Genomic DNA, 21,455 nt, shown 5'->3' on the forward strand with positions numbered 1-21,455 from the left:
ATGTCAGTTGAGGTTCTGTCCATTTAGGAGACATTGTGGGGAAGGAGAAAGGACAGTGGCGATCTGCCCATCACTCAGTGACCCTGGGGCCTTGAGCAAGTCTCCTGAGGTCGGTGTTCAGGGGGCCAGGAGAGTCTGAGGGTGGAGAGCCGGGAGCTGCCCCTTGGGCCACATCGGCCGTGGGGCTGAGCTCCAGGGAAGGACGCTGCCCAGCACCTTCCACTGGGCAGCACTGCCAGCGGCTTGGCTGATGTTGAAAGCATAGGGCATAGGGCACATGTGTCTGGTAACAAGAAGGAAGCAGCGCGAGCCCAGTGGCATCAGAAGCGATTGGCTGGCTCCACCTCTGAACCTCGGCTTTCTCATCCATGTTGGGGGTTTGGACTGGCCAGCCTTTGAATTTCCTTCTAGCTTTGCCGTTTGGTTATTCCATTCATGCTTTATTAAAATCCCAAAGGAATTAAAAACAAAACAGTAGCTACAGCATTTTTAAAGAAAACACAGCACCTGGACTTGGTAAAAAGAATCTTCTGTAAGCACACAGCCCTGTGGGTACGGAGCCACCTGGTTTTAAAAGATACTGTGGACCCTGGGTTCCACTCAACCCGTGTGAACCTCTGCTCCTGTGACTGGTGTCCCCACCAAAGTGTATACTAGCAGGACCTGCCACACCTTAGACACATGAGATATGCCCATTGCCCTGAATTTGGGGCAGCTCCCCAAGCCTCAATGTGGCCATCTGAAAATAGGGATAAATCCAGCTACCTCACGGAATTGTGGTGAGAATAACAGGTGACCCTTATAGTCTCTGGGAGTGCTGGAGCCTCCTGGTAAGAAGGAGCCCACCTCAGGTGTGTCCTGCCTGGTGACCTTGGCCAGTGGCTGGGCTGTAGACTGGACATAATATTGCTGGTATTCCAATAGCTTTGACATATGTATGGTTTTCCAAGTAGGATGTTGAAAGGGATGAGAAGCCTGTGTTTATTCCAGGGCAGTCATATGTCCATTGTTCCCCCAGACATGCAATAGTTGCTGAGAAAATAAACTGCCTGTGAGTTCTCTGAGTTTCCTGGAAGTTTCCTTCATCAGTATCCAGCAGTGCCATGTTGGACCTGGTGTTGTGAATGGCTTTCTTTTCCTACATGAATAAGGGCACAGAGCAGTCAGCTCGGTGTTAGTTGAGACAGGAGAAGCTGTCATTTGATGACGTCTGAACTGCAGTTCAGAGCTCTGGTATCTTTCCTAGTTCACAGGATTGGCTTCAAGCCCTGCTTTGTGAATTACAAGCTCATTTCAGGTCACAGTAGAGGAATCTTTGCCTGGGTTTGTGGGAGGGCGACTGCCTGAGAATGCTATGATTTTGTGATGCTGTTTGGTTTCTGGATGTACATGAAGCAGTTAAAAAAATTTGTAAGTGTGACCAGAACTTTTAGAAGGGTTCTCTTTAAAGCCACGTATGCCTTTGGCATATATCTGAGGAGGTAGTAAAGTTTGCAAGGAAAAGTCCTGGACTGGATTGAATGGCCCTGAGTGAAATTAGCCCTAGGACATTAGACAAGTCATTTTTTTGTACCTCAGTTTCCTCATCTGTAAAGTGGGGGTGTGGTCGTCTGCCCTTATCAAATCACTGAGCTCGTGTGTAAGTGCTTGGAGAATGGAGTGTATCCTTAAGGTGAAGGTATGGTGTTATGATTTTTTTGTTCAAGCCTGGAATAGAAGAGCCCTCCCAGGCTGTTTGACTGGGACTCGGGGTTCCTGTTCCTCATTTGGTTTCTCTCCAGGATCTGAAGGGTCCAGGGCTGGAGGGAGATGAGGCCTGGAGATGCTCAGGGCTGTTCTGGGCTGACACAGATCTCCTTTAGGGCAGTAGCTCAGCCAGTGCTGGCCCCTCTCAGGCCAGGTGGTGGGAGGGAAGGAAGCTGCCTTCACTCTCATGCCCTGTCCATATGGCGGGGACCAACCTGCTTGCTTAATCTGCAGAAACAGAGAGGAAAAAAGGAAGAGAATGAGGGAGGAAACAGAATTTCTGAGGCCCTTTTTCTGTTCCGGATGCCCTGGTAGCAGTTTAACATCCATATCTCATTTCATACCCACTCCAGCTCTGGGAGGTGGGTGGTGGTCTTTCTGCGGGGCTGAGGGGAGATTTGCCTGGGTTAAGTGGCAGGGCCAGGTGTTCAGGCAGGGGTGTGATGCCAGGAGGCCAAGGTCTCCCCACCTCCCCTGTCCGCCTGGTGGTAGAGCCCTGTACAAACAATGGTCTTACAGAGCAAATAGGATGTTGAATTTTTGCACAGAAAACAAGGTCTGTCTTTCTCACCTGGCTTCATCGGGGTCAACGTGAAGACAGATCTGAAAATTTCCTTGCTTCCTAATGCCTCTTAGATGTAGTGCCATTGCGTCTGCTGCCCGTTGAATCACTTGATGACCTTTTACTAGAGTCATTTGATTGAAGCTGTCCCTTTGGGGAAGCTCTAGCAAAGACTATAATTAAAGAAATTTTTACAAAATGATGGAAACGGGGGCTGTGTATTTGAATGTGTTCTGGGTTACTTGCCAATATTTTATTAACATTTATTCCAGAGAAATTTCAGAGTGGCAATCCGTAAATGTATTCACGTTCCAAGACAGTCAAACACAGAAAGGTCATATAGGAAGCACCAACTATATGAATTTTTAGAAAAGTTGACCAAACACTTATCCGCCTGATCCCAAAGGGTAAGCAGGAGAGACTCAATATAAAGGCTTATAAAAATACAAAGCAGTCACCAGGTTTGCATTGTGGTTCTGTTTTGCAGAATCGGCTATCCAATTCCAATGTTCACGGGATTCTGCATCATGTTTATCTCAACAGTTAGTAAGTGTCTGGTGTTTGCCTTCTGAGTGTGGGTCACCGGGTGGGCTCTGACCACCACCAGCTGGGAATTGAGAACACAGCCCGGGGTGGGGGTGGGGGGGTGTTTTGGCAATAACTGCAGAAAGTAGTTGATAGGAGAGGTCTTCAGGGAGCAAAAGTACAATGTGGTTAACACGGAAATACCCCATCGGGTGAAGGGAGGGCCCTGTTTGAGCTGATCTGGTCACAGCACCAGTGGGTCTACAGTGACCGTGGCCTGGCCCCTCTTTCCGCAGTGTTCGCCTTCTCCCACAGTTACGCCTTCCTGCTGATTGCCAGGTCCCTGCAGGGCATCGGCTCCTCCTGCTCTTCTGTAGCTGGTAGGTGTGGAAACGCCTAAGTCAGTGCCCCGGGGCTTCCATCTGTTGGAGGGGCCACCGTCATGCCCCGGGCTGGCGGCCCTTTACAGAATGAGTTGGAATAATTCAGGGAATCTAGGTATTGGTGGTGGTGGTTGGTGGTTGGTTCTTAGAGAAGGTACCACCTTCCTATTGGATGCTGCTTGGCCTTATGTTCTGTTGGTCTGGCAGGTGTGGGAAGACCACAGTCTGGGCTGGTGGGCGGGGGGGGGCGAGTCGTCATGGTTATTCTGTTGCCTCCAGAGCTTGGCTGTCACTGTTTCTCTCCCTGTTTAGGGATGGGCATGCTGGCCAGCGTGTACACAGATGACGAGGAGAGGGGCAATGCCATGGGGATTGCCCTGGGAGGCCTGGCCATGGGCGTCTTAGGTGGGTGAGGGCCACTGTGGGGCCACCTGGGGGGAGGGGCCTACCTGGCATTGGACAGTGAGCCCCCTTGCACACTAGTGTCCTCTGTTTCTTCCCTAATTTCATGGAGCCTTTGAAAAATGGTGGGAAGAGTCCTGGCCTGGGAGGACCTGGACTCCCCAGACCTCCCTCCTGGTCCCAGATGTAAACCCAAGTCTTGAACAGGATGGTCTGCCAAGGGCCCTCCTCTTGAACATTCTCTGAGTTACCATCCCACCTGAGGACCTTTCCACTTTCTGAGCCTGCCTCCTCCACCTGCCCTGGCTGAGCTCCCAGACCAGGTGCAAACACCTTCCCTGAGAGAGCCAGGTCCTCTCCCTTTTCTGTTACATTCCTGGCCTTCATCTGGGAGCCCACAGTCCCTGTCTGTGCTGCTGTGTAACGACCATGAAGTCTTCACTGGTCCATTTTCCTGTGCACTTCTGTTGCCTGGGTCTTATTTCCTCTGACCTTTACTTTGGGAGTGATTCCATGTCTCAGGTGTGAAACCACTTGGAGGAAGTTGCCAGGGCAACTTAACAGTCCTGAACAGAATGTAGGGTGGCCACCCCACACAGTGTTTGGAACAAAGTAGAGGGAGAAACGCAAGAAACGCAAGGTGGTTCTGGACCAGGGGTGGTCATCAGTCCCGGGCCCGGCACTGGCCCTTCTCTCTCTTCCTTGCAGTGGGCCCCCCCTTTGGGAGTGTGCTGTACGAGTTTGTGGGGAAGACAGCTCCGTTCCTGGTGCTGGCTGCCCTGGTGCTCTTGGATGGAGGTGAGTGAGTCCACGTGGACCCCTTGGCCATGACCTCGGGGGCCCTGAGCTTGGCATCCCTGTGGGCAGGTGCTTGGGGCCACACCTCTTCTTTTTTTCTCCTGTAGCTATTCAGCTCTTTGTGCTCCAGCCATCCCGGGTGCAGCCGGAGGTGAGCCGCAGGGCAAGGTGGGTGCTGTGGTGGCCGCGTGGCCTCTTCTAACCCCTGTTTTCCCTGACAGAGCCAGAAGGGGACGCCGCTAACCACCCTGCTGAAGGACCCGTACATCCTCATCGCCGCAGGTGGGGCTCCCCCAGCACCCCTGGTTCTTCCCAGCCAGGCGGTGGGGGTGGGTGGTGAGGACCAGCGTTCATTTTGCTGCTGGAAACGTTGCGCTGTGGAAAAACATAAAAGGCACAGAGAGGTTACACGTCAGAAGAGATGGTTTTCTTCTGTCATTAATTTCTGACGCAGCCAAGCTCCTTTGTTGTTTTTCATCTGGGGCAAAGATGCCTGAGTCACAGAGACGCCCTCCACAGAGGATTGTTTTGGGCCAAACTTGCTCACTGTGTTTGTGTCAGAGGCTGTCGTCGTTTGGCCTTGAACTTCTGGAAAGGGTCCATGGTCTCCCTGCCGGTGCCTTAGGTGGGTGCTCGGATTCACCTTGGCATCTGTGAATAGAGACTGACAGCAGGGCCCCAGAGGTCCAAGGGGTGCCTCTCTTTCTGCAGAGGGCATCCTGCACAGCGGCGGACAGGCGGCTGGAAGACACCTTTGGGTTCTTGGCCGAGATGGGCTCAAAGGACGCCCTGGGGTTCTGTGGCTCTTGGGGAGGATAATGGGCTGCATCCATCCAAGCAGCTGACCTCCCAAGACCACCCGAGTGACACAGGCCTGGAGCTGCCTTGTGAGGGACTAGCCTTATGCGGCCTGGGCCTAGACACAGTGGTGAGCAGTGGCCCTCGGCATCAGGCGGGAGAGGGCATCCATGCAGTGTGGCCTCAGGCCCGGTCCGGGTTCCCTCCAGGTAGGGGTAGGTGTGTCTAAGCAGCAGTCACAGACGCTAGGGCTGGGGGGAGCCTGGGTGAAGTGAGGCACGCCCCGCCTGGGGGGCATTCAGATTCAGCCCCTTTCAAAGCCCCAGGCTGCTTTTGTTAAGGTGTATACTGCTGGGTTTGGTCCGGGCAACACATAAGAGGCCTTGTTCTAGAACTTGTCTGTCATGCCTGTTGACCAAAGGGTTATAAGCCTGGTGTGGTGACCTCCTCATGCAGGGGGACCTCGCTGTGCCCCCAGAAAGACACAGGGAACATTCCAGAGCTGAGATTCCCCTGGAGCCCTGGCTGTCCGAGCTGGAGGGTGAGGACATGTGTGGTGAGAGATGGGGGCCCAGAGATGCGAGTCCCTGCACCTTGGGGCACACGTGTGGGCAGGCTGTGCTGCCTGGGCCCTCACTGTCTCACCCCTACCCACCCTTGGAGGAAATCGAGAAATCCAGCCGGCACTCTGTGTCAGGCCGTCGGCAGGTCCGGGCAGCCTGGATGGTGGGGTGTGGGGTGGAGCTGGGGGGCAGGCGGTGTCTCGTTTGTACCGCTGGGGTTTAGTTTACAGAGGCAGGTGACTGAGTGACGAGATGACATGGAGAGATTAATACCACCAGAGGATGATTTTATTACTTATGTTTTTGGAGAAAAGGGGGCATGCCACATTGCTCAGGGCCACATGGGGAGGCACCAGGTTTGGTCAGGAGGCAGGAAGGGGCGAGGGGAAGACCCAGGCCAGAACCCAGGCGTTTCCATGAGAAGGTGGAGTTTCCATGGGAAAGGTAGGGGAGGGTAAGCAGTTTAGGATTGGCTAGTTTAAATAATTCCAGTCTGGGTGCTCTCCCCAGTTGCCTGGGTGGATTTAGGGCAGGAGATACTGGTGAGGTGGGTGAGAGTTAGATAAAGCAGGGACTCAGAGTATGGGTTCCGGATCGCAGGGGAGACGTCAACAACTCTGGTTGTTAGTTTGGCCCTGTAATTAACGTCAAATAGACAAATACAGAATTTAAGAAAACACGGAATAGGTGGGTGAGGGGAGTCCAGCCGTTTCAGCATCATTTTTATGTTCTGTCTTTAAATGCTGCAAAGAATGAAAAAAATCTTTCATCGTATGTAAACACCTTAATTATGATTGCACAATGTTCTTTGAATCAGGAGTCTAGCAAATTAGAGGTTCCACGGCACACAGCACAGGAAGCTCTCAGAGCAATGGGGACAGCAATGTGTGTTTTTTTCCAGGTGGTTCTACATTTACAAAGGGTTCTGGTTAACACAGTGATAATGGATATTTGCATGGATACCCTATAGGTAGAGCTGATTAACAAGAAAATCCCTCAACAGCATATTTGCACTGAATGCACTTGAATTTTGGGCAACCAAGGACATCATTAGAAATACCTGTGTTTGTTATACAGTGAAACATAGGTGTAGGAGCCTCAGGCTGCTTGAGTCTGTGTATGGTCAGCCTGAGCTGCTGAGTAGCCTCAAGCAGGTTACTTCACTAATAAATTGGAACTCCATTTCTTCATTAATAAATCGGGAACGTTAAACCTAGTGATCACCAAGCCTCCCTCCACTTCCACACTTTATGACTCTGGGATTCTAGTTGTTTTAAGTAATAATAATAATTTAAAAAGCAACACTCCCCACTATCCCTTTGACCTGTTATTTGTCTTTTTCTTACAAAAGTAGACGTTCTGGGTATCTGAGCTGATTGTTCTGGCTGTGGGCACATGGGATTTAACTGTGTTTGGAAATGGTAGGGGACACTTGAGACCCCAAACAGAAGGACACTAACCTTCTTCCTCCCTTAAAGGGTCCATCTGCTTTGCCAACATGGGGATCGCCATGCTGGAGCCAGCCCTGCCCATCTGGATGATGGAGACCATGTGTTCCCACAAGTGGCAGCTGGGTAAGACTGGGCTGCGAGTTTCTGGTTCTAGAATTTTGGTCCCCAGGTTGGGTCTCGTTATTGTAGTCCTGCTGAGCTGCGGGTAGCAGGATGATAAAGTGATTGTTTCTGTTTGTCACTTAATGGGGTCAGTGCTTAGGTTAGCAATGAGCTTTGGGGTTTGTTTTGGCTCCAGTTTTTGTATCATCCCTGATAGAGGGATAATTAATATCAAGGCATCAGACCTGGGCAGAAATGAGAGACGAAAAATACATTCAGCATTTCCTCACACTTCTGAACTGGACAAGTTATATTAAATATATGTGGACAGTAATAAAATTTATGGGAAAGAGAACAACAAACGTAGTTTTATTTTTTTTAAATTGAAGTAGAGTTGATTTACAGTGTTATGTTAGTTTCTGGTGTACAGCAGAGTGATTCAGTTATACATACATATACGTATTCTTTTTCATATTCTTTTCCATTATGGTTTATTACGGGATATTGAGTACAGTTCCCTGTGCTATACAGTAGGACCTTGTTGTTTATCTATTTTATATAGAGTAGTTTGTATCTGCTAATCCCAAACTCCTAGTTTATCCCTCCCCCACCTTCCCTGTTTGGTAACCATAGGTTTATCTTCTGTGTGTGTGAGTCTGTTTCCTAAATAAGTTCATTTGTGTCATATTTTAGATTCTACATATAAGTGGTATCATATGCTATTTGTTTTTCTCTGTCTGACTTACTTCACTTAGTATGATAATCTCTAGGTCCATCTGTGTTGCTGCAAATGGCATTATTTCATTCTTTTTAATGGCTGCGTAGTATTCCATTGTGTATATGTACCACATCTTCTTTATCCATTACAAACTTTGTTTTTAAGGGGACTTTTTTTTTTTTTTTTTTTTTTTTTTTGCGGTACACAGGCCTCTCACTGTTGTGGCCTCTCCCGTTGCAGAGCATAGGCTCCAGACGCGCAGGCTCAGTGGCCATGGCTCACGGGCCCAGCCGCTCCGCGGCATGTGGGATCTTCCCGGACCGGGGCACGAACCCGTGTCCCCTGCATCGGCAGGCGGACTCTCAACCACTGCGCCACCAGGGAAGCCCTAGAGGATGAATTTTTGAAAGTATTTTTTATTTAGAAAGTAATTCATGCTTATTGTTAAAAAAGTACAGGGACTGAGGAAGTAAAAATTGTAAAAATCTCATATTCATCTTTCCCCCTCTCCCAGCCCAGTCCTCTGTGACATTCACTGTTAATAGTTCTGTGTGTCTTTTCCCTGATTGTTCTGCATTGATCACCATCTTTGTGAAATGCCTGAAAACCCAACCCATGTGGAATCTTGCCATTTACACACTGTGTGACCTCTTGTTTTTCTATGTTTCTGTGTCAGACTGGGTAGATTTACTTTTCACAATCAATTAAATTTTAATTTTTAATCAAAGTTACACATGTACACAATTTTTAAGTTAAATATGTTATAAAAATCATAATGAAAAAACAGCAGTCTTTGCCCCATGCCTCCTCATCTCCAAATCTCTTTCTCAGATTTGATCACCTTCAGCTCTTTTAGTTGTTTCTTCTGCTAATTTCCTTTATGTCTCTAAATAATGTGTACACTCCTATTTTTTGATTTTCCAATTTCTGACATTGTCCACCAGCTTCCTAATACAGTAGATGAGGATTTAATGCCATTATTGCTTTACCTGAAAATATCAACCAACCAACTCACATGTTTTCTCACCTTCTGTTCTCCTAAAACAATTGTATTACAGGTTTTGGTTAGATTGGCATTCAGTATTGACATTATTGTGAATATGTAAATATTATTCAAAGACGAGCTCTGTAGGGTTCTGTGATTATTTCTTTTTTACAAACTTCTTGTTTTTCCTGGAGTTAGTAATTGTGGTGTCTTTCTATTTTCTTAGTTTTCTGTGTAGCATTTATGAATATATCCCTCAAGCTGTTTTGCAGAGGTGAAAGACCCTCTAAACATGGACAAGTACATCCACAGACCTAACTTTTCTGTGCTTTTGCTTTTGTTTGTAGACATCTGTCCCACATCACTTTGACTTCCTGCTCCATCCAGAGACTTTCCTCTTCTAATATCTGGGCATCTTCTTTGCCTCTCTTCTGTTTCCTGTATCGTCCTCTCCTGTATTCCTCTCTTTTGGTTTACTTTCTCATTATGCTGGAACCCGTCCTCCAGCAGCTTCCTGACACGGGGTGCCCAGCAGGTAAAGTTCTCTGGGATCCTGCTGATAAGCAGGATCTTTATCCTTACCTCAACTTTATCCTGAGTTTGGTTGACTTAGTCTGTTTGGGTATATAATTCTTGGTTGGAAATCCTTTTCCTTCAGAGTCTTGAGGCCAGGGTTGCTGTTGTCTTCGGGCATGCAGGGTTGCTGTTGAGGAGGCTAGTGTCCTCATTCCCCATCTTCTGTAGGAGCTCGAAGGATCTTCTCTTCCTCTCTAGGTTATGAGCATCCATGATGCTGATTTGCAGGGAGTCTTTTCCTCCACCATGCTGGGCACTTGCTTGGTCAGCCTCTTCATTTGGGAAATCCCTTCTTTCAGTTCTGGGAAACCTTTTTGTATTATTTCTTTAATCCCTCCCTCTCTTCCATTTTCTTTCTTCTCTTTTCTGGTACTCAGGTTGGTTGGATGTTGGGACCTCTATGTTTTATACTTTTAATTTCTTATTTTGCTTTCCCTTATTTCCATTGATTTCTTCATCCTCCTCCTCTAAACTCTATTGAACTTTTACAATTGGTGTCATCATATCACACTTTTGAAGAGCCCTTTCACATTTACCCTAAGTGGTTTTGTGTATGTGTGGGGCGCTGGAGGGAAGTTGAAATGATACCCTTTACCATTCAGTAGGAAGACTTCTCTTCACCTCCCATTTCAGCCTCTTGTGACATCCCTGGTCTCCATGCTGCCTGGGGTCCCTGAACCTTTTCAGTTCAGTTTCTCTAAAGAAACCCTCTCCTGCTAGGTGAACCACTGAGGGCTGGGGGGGGTCCAACTGCTCTCCTTCTGGTTGACAGCCTCCGCCCTCAGTCTTACGTTCACAGTACCTGGAGCCTTCAGTTTCTTAATTTTCTGGGTTCTGAGGCACAGAGGTCTTGCTGCTTCTGCCTGCTCCGTGAGCAGGTGGAAGGTTCCAGCGCTGTACGCTGTGTCCCTCTCTGCTCTCCCTCTCTTTGCTCCTCCCTCTTGTTGCTTTTTCCCCTTTCATTCTGCCTCTCCTTGGGCAGAGAGGGGGAGGGTCTATAGTTTTCTTTTATTCCTTTACTAAAATTTAAATGGAATTTAGAGTGGGAATAGAGAAAAGCTCGTAGATTCAGCCTGCCCTGTTTAACCCATCATTTCTTCTGCTTTGATTGCCTTTCATTCCATGTTAAGGCTATACCATACATTTTCAACCTGTCCTTATTGCTGGACATCTAGGTTCATTCCAGTTTTGCCATCAGAAACCACACTGCAGTGAAATATCCTTTCCACGTATTCCTGCTTATGCTTGGAAGTACATATATCTGTAGGGCAAATTCCTAAACTTAAACTGGCATTTTGATATTTGGTAGCATTGCACTAACACGGGTATTATCAATCTTTTCCAATCGAGTGTGTGAGAAAGGGGGTCTCATTTTGATTTATTTTTACAAATTCTTTGTGAGTGAAATTGAGCACCTTTTCATATGTTTATCATCCATATCTATTCCCTTTACTGTGAACTTCTTATTACTATCCTTTACCCATTTTTTCTACTGAGTTTTGTCCATTTTAAAAAATTGATTTAAGTGTTCTTTGTATGTTATCCTTTATCAGATGTTTTGCAAATATTGCCCTTTGTTGTGTGTCTTTTGACTTTATAGGTGGGATTTTATTTTATTTTATTTTAAATTTTTAAAATTTTTTACCACTCGGAACATTTAAAATGCTCTGAGTCGGATTTAGCAAGCTTTCCCCTTACGTCATTGTCATTTCAAGTCAGGCTCAGGAAGGCCTTTCCCATGCCAAGATTATTCTTTCACTATGTTTTCCTCCAGTAAATTTGTGATTTATTTTTTACATTAAACTCTTGGATTTACACGTAATTCATTTTGCTATAAGGTGTGTGATAGGGATCTGGTGTTACTGTTTTCTTTATGGCTGGCCAGCCCTACAGCCAGGAACCCTAGGAGTCCATATGATATTTCCCACGTCTGTCATGCTGGAAATGACCGTGTGTTCTTGGGTCTGTTTCTGGATTTCTCTCTTGTGTTCCATTTGTCTGCTTGTATTCCTGTGTCAATACCCTCCTATTTAATTAGCTTGAGAATATTGCTTAGTATCTGGAAGGCTAGTCCCAGCACACACACATTTCTTTAAGAATTTTATCAATGGTCCTTCTTAGAGGTTTATTTTCTTTTCATAGTTCTTTCACCTTACACACTGACATCTTCAGATGGAGACTCTCAGTTCTGAATAAGCCCACTTGTTAGTGCCCCCAACCTTCCTCAGGTGAACTTGCGTTCCCCCTGTGGAGGCGTCCTGGCAAATGCTGCGTCCTGGTTTGGGCTGGTCCCTGATCTTCCGGCCTCACTCCAATCGGCCTGGCCTGGGCACTAGTCCTTTTGGGTTCTGCATTGAATTTCTGTGTTCGTTCATTAAAAAAACCCAAAAATCCTTCATTAAAAAACCCCAAATGGTTGGAGGTCAGGCCAGATGTGGAAGGACTGCTAAAGGGTGTGAGGTTTCTTTTTGGGGTGATGAAAGCGTTCTGGCGTTAATCGTGGTGATGGTTGCACAGCCCTGTGAATATACTAAAACCCAGTGAACTGTGCACTTTAAAACGGTGAATTGTATGGTTTGTGGATTATGCTGCAAAACCCCAACCCCAAAGCAGGCCCCCAACAACGAATCATTCAGTGAAGGAGGAAAGATTCTGGGAGGTAAACTAAGGCTAGTTCTTAGCAGGAATTTCGCTCTGAACTTCCTGGCCATGGAGAGAGCAGAGGAAACCCAAAGGCTCTCAAAGGCTCTAAGGAGAGCTCACCACTTTGCAGGAGGGGTGGACTTTCTCTGTCCTCGAGGTAGCGAATAGCAGCTTTGCAAAAGATGAGGAGACATTCTTCGTGTCTCGGTGCTGGTACCGGCGGATGACACCATGGGAGCTGTTTTTCTAGGGCTCTGTCCCTCTGTGCCTGTGCTGATCGGTGCCTTCAGGTCTCCTCGGGAGGCTCCTTGTGTCGGTGGTGCGTGGCTGTCAGTGGAGCTCCCATGTTGGCTTTGCACGTGCTCCTGGGCAGAGATGCTTTCCTGGTGTTTCTGTTTTCTCCACGTAACTGACTTATCACCCTAATTGAACACGTCCTGGCCACGTGCAGGGCTCTTCAGCTGCTTTGCCCTCTTCTTCTCCAGACACAGCCCGAGGCTTTCTGTAGAAAGTCTTTCACGCCAGCCAGGGACCCAGGCCATCCGGGTTAGATAGCAGGCCGCAGGCTGCCTAGATTTCATCAGGAGGTCCTCTTGTGGGGCTTATCACCCCGGCCAGATGTTCCCCCGACCCTGTACCTTTCCACCAGTGAGATGGCTCCTTCCTTGTCTCAGAGCTAGACTCGGGTTTCCTCAAGAGAATCAGATTTCTGTTCCCGTTTGCAGTGTCATCTCCAGTGAGGGGAAGCTCTCCTCTTAGGTGGGCCTTGCCACCTCGCGGCCCCCTCTCCCGAGCCCCTCAGGCCCCTCCGAGCCTGGGTGAGAAGGCCCCTGGGTGGGCCTGTCCCCGAGGCGAGGACCCAGCTCTAGGAGGTGGCACAGGACTTCCCCGGGGGCCCCGGCAGCTCAGCCCCTCCCTGTGTGAGCTCTCTCCAGCCCAGTGTGGAAACGGAAGGCGTGCTACCTTTTGCTTCTCTGATTGTTTTTGGAGAAAGACTGTAAGATTTGGAGTCAAAGCAAAACAGTCTTATGAGCTGCGTCGGGGACGCATGATTGTTCTTGTTGAATGCGGTGTTTTGGGCCGTCATTTTGGGGGAGGTAAAGACACAGCCCATCCCTACTCCAGAGGGCTCCCTTGCAAGCCCATCCCTCAAACTCTTTGTGCTGCCACTTGGGCGTGGCCCTGGGTTTGGGTTGGTGGAGAATCATCATGGCATCTCTTTACCTCAAGTCCTGGGTCAGATGACCTCTCCCTGACACCCTGAGGCTTAGGGAATCAAAAAGTTCATGTTCATGGTGAGGGCTGTGACCCCAAAAGGGCAGCATAGGCTCTGAGGAGCAGGCCCCAGACAAGGGTGGAAACAGACTTTTTCTTCTGGTTCTTTAACGAGGTGTGGTGGTGCAGTGTGGGATGGAGGGCAGGACACTGGCCTGCTGGTGGGGGACCATACTGCTCCCAGCCAGCTGTGACCTCAGGCATGTCCCGTGCCAGCCTAGCTGGGTGGCAAAGGCAAGATGATGGCCAACCTCCTGTGGTTCTGGGATGTGATGACTTCAACCTTCCGAGCCTCCCTCTGGAGAGTTCAGATGGGACCACTGCCCCATTCTGGTTCCTAGCCGAGTCCTTGGGGACGACAGGGATGGGTCACCCGGAGCTCGGAAGAAGCCCAAGGCCTCATTCTCACGGTCACTTTGGGGCTGCGTGTCCAGGATCAGCTCTCTGTGGACTTTGTGATGGTCCAGGCCTCTCCCTTGTGTGCAGGTCAAGCCTGTGGTCAAAGCCAGACTTTCCATAAAGGCACTAGGGGCAGGTGGGTGGTCCCTCTTGGTTAAACTTTCTTGTATGAGCAGAGGCGAGTCAGCAGGCACCGGCACCCCAGCGGAACAGAAGGGGCTCGCGCGTGGCCCAGTCCCAGTCAGCACTTCTCATGCGGCTGGGGAAAGGCCTAGAGAGAAGTCTTGTTGTGTTTGCCGGTGATACAAATTTGGGAGGGATAAAGATGTCCAATTAGTCGCAGATTCAAAAAAATCTCCACAGGCACAAATGAAGGCCTGAAAGGAACCTGGGGGGATCCTCTGGTGAGAGTGTGAAGCCCTGCCGAAGGCTGGAAAGCACCCCAGGAAGGCGAGGTCGTGGGGGCTGTTGGAAGCGCAGGTCTCTGCGCGGCAAGCCCGGTGAGCGCATGCGCCGGTGGGGCTCCGGAGACTCACAGTGCGGCTGCCCCAGAGGGGCGTGGCCGAGGGACCTCGGAAGAGGCTTGTAGGATTCCTTCAGCCCTTCTTTTTTCCCTCAGATGCTAGTGGTCCTGTGCTGTGTGTCCATCGTGGGCTGGGGCAGCTCTGGGAACCAGGTTTCAAGGTCGAGAATAACGTGATCTTGTACAGAGGGGTCCGCAGTAGGCGCCCTGCCGCTGGGAACAGCCCAGAGCCTGAGGCCACGTTTCGTCCGTTTCGTCGCGAAAGCTGAGGGGCGCGCGCGCGTGTGTGTGTGTGTGTGTCACTCTTCCCACGCGCCGGGGCTGGGGGAGGGGGTTGAAGCCAGCTTCTCTTGCCTCCGGAATGTGAACCAGGGCCAGCGGGTGGAGGTGGTGGGAGGCTTAGGGCTTGGTGTTAGGATGCTGGCCTGTAGTAGGAGGCGCCCCTGAAGCGCCGTCTGTAAGAGTAGTGGGCTCCCGGCCCCAGGTTTCCCAGCAGAGCTAGATGGCCCCCTCCTGGGACCCCGTTCCTCCCCGAGGCACACTGAGGTTTCTTTGAGTTCCGAGAGGCAGGTTCTGTGGATTGTGTGAGGTGGTAGAGGTCCGGGCGAGGCAGACGATGCTGAGGCTGTGTCAGAACAGGAAAAGGGAACTTGGAACCTGAGGTCCAAAGAGTGCATGGCCCCATCCGCAGCTTGAAAGTCAAGAAAGGAGGACTCTGGGCCCCAGACCACACCCTGCCTGTTGCCCCGTGGAGTAAGCCCATGCTGGACCAACGGGGGTGCCATCAAGGGACGGCCTTGAATACTTCCAGCTCCGTGAAGTAAACGTCCTCACGCAGGGTCTTTCCTCTAAATGGTCAGCGTGTTCTGGGCGCCTCCTGTGTGCCACCGTGGAGTTGGGCTGCGAGGAGACAGATGAAGTGGTCCCTGCCCGCAGGAGCTTACTGCAGTTTGGGGAAGGTCAGAGGCTGGGGTGAATGGTGAGTGGGGGTTGTGTGGAGTGACAGGGCACAGGGTCAGGCTGGGAGGGCTGGTGCCACAGCCCTTCTTGCGCACGTTGTCGTGTGATCTTCAGAGCCTCCCCGTGAGGTGTGTGCAGTAGGAGCTGCCACCGTCTCTCGGGCTCTAAGGGGTTCGAGTGACCCACTTAATTAAGCCTTGGGTGGTGAGTTTCCAGCCGAAATGAACACCTTCCTTCAGGCCTCCTAATCCCACGCTTCTGGCTTGAGAACCGTGAAGTGGGTGTTTGCTGTCTGAGGGTACAGTTGACCCTTGAACACCTCGGGGATTAGAGGCGCAGACCCTCTGCACGGATGAGAATCCGCTGTGATTTATAGTCGGCCCTCCTTGTCTGTGGTTCCTCTGTAGCTGCCGTTCCACATCTGTGGATTCAACCAACCATGGAGCAAGTAATACCGTAGTATTTACTATTGAAAAAAATCTGCGTACAAATGAACCTGTGCAGTTCAAACTCATGTTGTTCAAGGGTCAACTGTATCTGCTGTCCGTGGAAAATAACATATGCTGGCTTCCGAGTCACAGGCGTGAGCTCAGCACCCCACTCGCTTCAGAAAGATGTAGCTTGTCTGGGGCTTCCCCGGAGCCGGTCTGCATCCACGCTTCACTCTGGGAGTCAGGAGTCACCAGCAAGCCATTCTGGCCACAAAAAATGACCACGTAGACATTTACTTATTTATTTTTCTGGCATGGAAAGATGTTCATGAAGGTTATTGAGAAAAGCAGGATGTAGAACCATAGGTATAATCCCAGATTTTTTTGAAAAACAAAAAACCTAAATCCTGTGCACACACATTTATTTATGTATATAAAACTTACAAGGGAAAACTGTGGTGATTATATGAGTGAAGGGGTGTGGGATAATTTTAATGTTTTTTTGCCCTCATCTTAATGTTCCTCGATTTTGTCAATGCCCATGTCCTTCTCCTGTCGTACAAATCATGAAGGGAGGTGGGGAACAGAAACAGATGCCACCACTGCTCACTGCCCATGCCGGGAGCTGTTGGTGTCATCTCCGGGTAAAGCTCGCCAGCAGGCAGAGGTGGGGGCGAGATGAAGCTGATGATAGAGGGAGGGATCTCATTTCTGGAGCGTCTCGGCAGCTTTGGGTGGCCGGATAAGCCGCGTGGGGCCCAGACGGGCTCTGGCAGCAGCCGGATATTAGCTGCTTGGGTGCAGGCCCCAGGGCTTCATTTCATCAGCTCTAATCACCAGCGTGGTATCTCACAATGATTAGTTTTTCTCACATGTGACTGATAGCAGTACCGATAAGGTGTCCTTTTCATACATTTGCAGGCGTTGCTTTCTTACCAGCTAGTATTTCTTATCTCATTGGAACCAATATTTTTGGGATCCTTGCGCACAAGATGGGGAGGTAAGATGAAATGAGACAACCCTCACTCTGTTATGATAATGTAGTTCTTTAAAAAAAATTCCAAGTGTTTCTGCCTTTACGATTACAATTTATTGTTTTGATTTCCATTGAAAGCTTGCATGGGGGCGGAAATCATGTATTGATGGTGCTTTTTTGTTTTTTGACAGGTGGCTTTGTGCTCTTCTAGGAATGATAATTGTCGGAATCAGCATTTTATGTGTGAGTGAAAGATGACATTTGGCAAGTGGAAATAATCTGTGAATGAAACTTTTACTTTGGGCAAGAATCACCAGGAAATATTTTATAGCAGTTTGAAGTTTGTTGACATTGAGTTTTATTACATCTTCCATTTTCTTCTCATCATTTTTTATCATCTTAAAAAATTTGGACAAGACTCTCCAAAGGGTTTATTTTCACTTCATGTTGGTTGGAAATTATTTGGAATGTTTTATTAAATAGTTTTTATTTCACTTTGTAGCCCGCTCCCCAACATCTTAAACATTGCCATGTCTTAAACACTTTAAGGCAGCTAGCCAGAAACAATAGCAAGATGTTTTTCTAGAATAAAGCATCTTCTGCTAAAGGCCAATATCTATCCCAAATGAGACCTTATGGTTCTTTTCAAAAATGTTGTATGGACAAGGCTGAACTTTCACATATGGCAGTGAACTAGCTTTTCGTGGTGGTCGCAAAACCCATTTCAACTCCGACTGTTAAAGATTTGGAGGGTCTACTTCTGCCCAAACCTCATCCTGCTTCTCCTCCTACTTCCTCCAGGAGGGAACGCACATAACAGGCCAAAGAAAGCATATCTTTAAGACTTTCCAAGTTGATTTAGAGTTGGATAGCATGTTATTTTATTTATTTTTTTAAATAAATTTTAAAATTTTATTTATTTTTGGCTGTGTTGGGCCTTCGTTGCTGCGCACGGGCTTTCTCTAGTTGTGGCGAGCAGGAGCTACTCTTCACTGCAGTGCTCGGGCATCTCATTGTGGTGGCTTCTCTTGTGATGGAGCACGGGCTCTAGGCGCGTGGGCTTCAGCAGTTGTGGCACGCGGGTTCAGTAGTTGTGGCTTGCGGGCTCTAGAGCGCAGGCTCAGTAGTTGTGGCACACGGGCTTAGTTGTTCCGCGGCATGTGGGATATTACCGGACCAGGACTTGAACCCCTGTCTCCTGCATTGGCAGGCAGATACTTAACCACTGTGCCACCAGGGAAGCCCCAGCATGTTATTTTAGCATAACATTTATTTCCTCTTACAGATTCCTCTTGCAAAAAACATTTATGGACTCATAGCTCCCAACTTTGGAGTTGGTTTTGCAATTGGTAAGTCACACGAGTCTTTTACCTAAATTTAAAACTTTGTTTTCCCATTACTAAGACAGAATTCCTCTTACTTGGGCAGACTATAGCTACTCAATCTAAAATATCTAGAAGTTTGACAGGAGGCTGTGGGCAGCTTAGCTCATGTACGGCTTGTAGATCTCCATAGAAAGGTACCGGCTCCCATGTACTAGTCATTTATTTCCTGAAAACCGGTCATATAAAAGCCTGCTATTTACAGAAGCAAAGCAACACTCCACTGCTGAGCTTGGGCAAACAGGAGAACTGCTTCCTCAGAATCCATTTGTTTGGGCTCATATCTGTGCACAGACCTTCTCATATGAGGCTGGGGGACAAAGAGACTTCACATGTATTTTTTGTATAAGGTTTGGTACAGAAAAGGTAGACTGATGTATTGATGACCAGCTGTACTGCAGGAATTTTCACAGGCAAAGTGGTGGAGTCTTTGCAGTAATGTGAGGAACAGTAAGTAATACGTTAGGGAAAAACCTTGTTAATATTTTGGATAAATAGCATATGCTTGTTTCTCATTTATAATATACACATTGATCATGACAAAAGTAAAGGTAAATCTGTCACAGGGTAAAGGCAGGAGTTGACTCTTTGGTACAGTAGAAAGAGTGGAGCCTTTGTGGACCCCTTAGACCAGGTTAGGTTCTCCTAGCTTGTATGTATACGTATACATAACCTCTCACAGTGCCTTTATAGCCTCCATCACAATCGTAATTTATTTTCCAACTCTTTGTTCGTTTTGTTCTCCCCTGTGTCCCAGCAACTTGCACATGTTAGGTGATCAGCAAATACTAGTTGAATGAAAGAAATGTCCCTTACCCTCCTGCCCCTGGTGGGTGTTCGGGTAAGGGGTCTATCATTTGAATGCCCTGCTGGGCGTGTTCACAGCCATCACCTCATTCAGCCAGTTATTATCATCTCCATTTTATCGCTGGGGAGACTGATGTTCAGAGAAATAAGGCATGACAGTGCTCACCCAGCCAGGGATTTGGACCCAGAACTCTGAATATATGTGTTTTTTCTTTATGCTTCCTGTCCCCGACTATTCAAGAGACCAGAGATTCTAATACAGGTCTTGGAGGTGGTGGTGGCGGTTTTGGTTTTTTTAGCCAACTAAATGAGCAAAACTCTTTCGATTTAAATTTCCTGAGTAGGGCGGGATGATCCCTCAGACTCCTTCCTGTTCTGGTTCCTTCTGATTCTCCCTAATACTTTCCAACTTTAACTCTTATAATCTAAGTGTGAGGCCACAGTGTGGATGGGGAGGGAGCTGCGTGAGGCATGTAGGTTTGCCCACTCTTTGAGGGCAAAGGACGAGTGGACCAGAAGATAGTGAATCAGGAAAACACCCACAGGAAGCAGGCTTGCGGTCCACACAACCAGTAACCAGCATCCCTCTGGATCTGAGGCACGGCAGGTGAGTCACCAGAGGACTGGGTGCTGTCCACCAGACAGTGGAGGACAAGGTGAGGCAAGGTGGAGAACAGCAAATGGTGGTCTGGGTTCCAGTCTCAGCCTCAAGCACCTTCAATCTGTTTTCAGCCAAAGGTACGTCGTAGGGAGTTTGCCTCAAGACTTGCAGGTAGCAGTGAGAAATCTTGGCAGGCTCGTGAGGTTAGGACACAGTCCCTGACATTCAGCTCATTATTGGTTTCCATCAGTTTTCTATAGACTGTGTTCCCTGATTGTCCACAGGCATGGTGGATTCATCAATGATGCCCATCATGGGCTACCTGGTTGACCTGCGGCATGTGTCCGTCTATGGGAGCGTGTATGCCATTGCCGATGTAGCGTTTTGTATGGGATATGCTATAGGTAAGGACGTTGGCTTTCAAAACAACCTTTTTTCTCAGTGCATGATTGATAATGCCTACTGAAAATTATTTAAACCTTTACACCTTTCTGCCTACAAGACATTTAGAGAGAGCTTTATCTAATTCTCTGTTTCCTGAAAGGTCCTTCTGCTGGTGGGGCTATCGCAAAGGCAATTGGATTTCCATGGCTCATGACAATTATTGGAATAATTGATATTCTTTTTGCTCCTCTCTGCTTTTTTCTCCGAAGTCCACCTGCCAAGGAAGAAAAAATGGTAAGCAAGTTTTAGGATGCAATGACGTATTTCTTGATAATTTTAGCATGGTCTCCTGGATAGTGCCTTATGGCTTAGTTCTAAAATGTATTTCTGCTCCTTTTGAACAGAACTCCCCAAATGTAAATGGTAAGAGTTCCTTTTTAGTTTATACCACATAGGGCAGCTACTTGTTTTACCGTATAGGGCATTATGTTTATATATTTGAAGAATGAAACTATTTTTGTACATAGATTAGCAGTCAATATAGCTCTTTTCATCAACCAAATATAAACAGGGATTGTTCAATTTAATTTTCTAAGGTTCTTGAAAATCTTGAAGATAACTTTTTTGCCTCTGTGCTTACTTCTAAGATCAGCCATTTTTGGTCCTGTTTGCTTTGCTCCTGACCCTTACAGCTTTCAGTAATAGTGTCTTAGTCCTTACTGCATAAGATTCTGGAGGTGATTTTAATGTAGGTAACAGACACTTATGGAAAAATATTGTTTATGCACCTTTGGGCACATGTTAGCACGTATGTATAACGTTTAAGTTCATAATTTCATGACCAGAATCATAGCTATAGGCAAGATGTAGTATTGAGTGTTAAGTGTTCCTCTTCTGAATAAATTCAAACTTACTGATTCTAAATTTGAATTTTGAAATGCATTGGTCATTTTACCCCTTCTGATAAGCATTCATACCTGGTTTGGTCCTGCTGCTGATTTTTTTAAACATCAAATGGTGATAGACACTCGTCTAGTTGAAAGATGAGGGCCTTAGGTTAAAGGTGAATAAGAGAAACAAGGCTGGGGGAGATGGTATTTGGTGTTTAGGAATGGGTGTGAGGTTCCCTTGTTGCTGTTCTCTAGGGAGTATGTCAGAAGTTCTCTCTGATGTTTGACCTGAAATGGGTTTTAAGGCTTTGGCATTTCTTTTTTTTTCTTTTAACATCTTTATTGGAGTATAATTGCTTTACAATGCTGTGTTAGTTTCTGCTTTACAACAAATTGAATCAGTTATACATATACATATGTTCCCATATCTCTTCCCTCTTGCGTCTCCCTCCCTCCCTCCCTATCCCACACCGGTGGTCACAAACCACCTAGCTGATCTCCCTGTGCCATGCTGCTGCTTCCCACTAGCTATCCACCCTACATTTGGTGGTGTATATATGTCCATGCCACTCTCT

General features: G+C 47.8%; 1 protein-coding gene across 1 annotated transcript in view; it reads left to right on the plus strand.

The window, feature by feature from the left end:
• Positions 1-21,455, plus strand: part of SLC18A2 (solute carrier family 18 member A2) — a 38,670-nt gene that overhangs the window by 7,179 nt on the left and 10,036 nt on the right. Inside the window, exons 3-14 of the mRNA XM_024121592.2 lie at positions 2,796-2,854; positions 3,130-3,213; positions 3,529-3,621; positions 4,327-4,416; positions 4,524-4,567; positions 4,638-4,698; positions 7,256-7,351; positions 16,762-16,840; positions 17,008-17,059; positions 18,102-18,165; positions 19,891-20,010; positions 20,151-20,284. Of these exons, the coding sequence (XP_023977360.1) occupies positions 2,796-2,854; positions 3,130-3,213; positions 3,529-3,621; positions 4,327-4,416; positions 4,524-4,567; positions 4,638-4,698; positions 7,256-7,351; positions 16,762-16,840; positions 17,008-17,059; positions 18,102-18,165; positions 19,891-20,010; positions 20,151-20,284 (976 nt within the window). The remainder of the gene's footprint in view (positions 1-2,795; positions 2,855-3,129; positions 3,214-3,528; positions 3,622-4,326; positions 4,417-4,523; positions 4,568-4,637; positions 4,699-7,255; positions 7,352-16,761; positions 16,841-17,007; positions 17,060-18,101; positions 18,166-19,890; positions 20,011-20,150; positions 20,285-21,455) is intronic.

This window comes from Physeter macrocephalus, chromosome 20 (genome assembly GCF_002837175.3).
Source record: "Physeter macrocephalus isolate SW-GA chromosome 20, ASM283717v5, whole genome shotgun sequence".
Lineage (NCBI taxonomy): Eukaryota > Metazoa > Chordata > Mammalia > Artiodactyla > Physeteridae > Physeter > Physeter macrocephalus.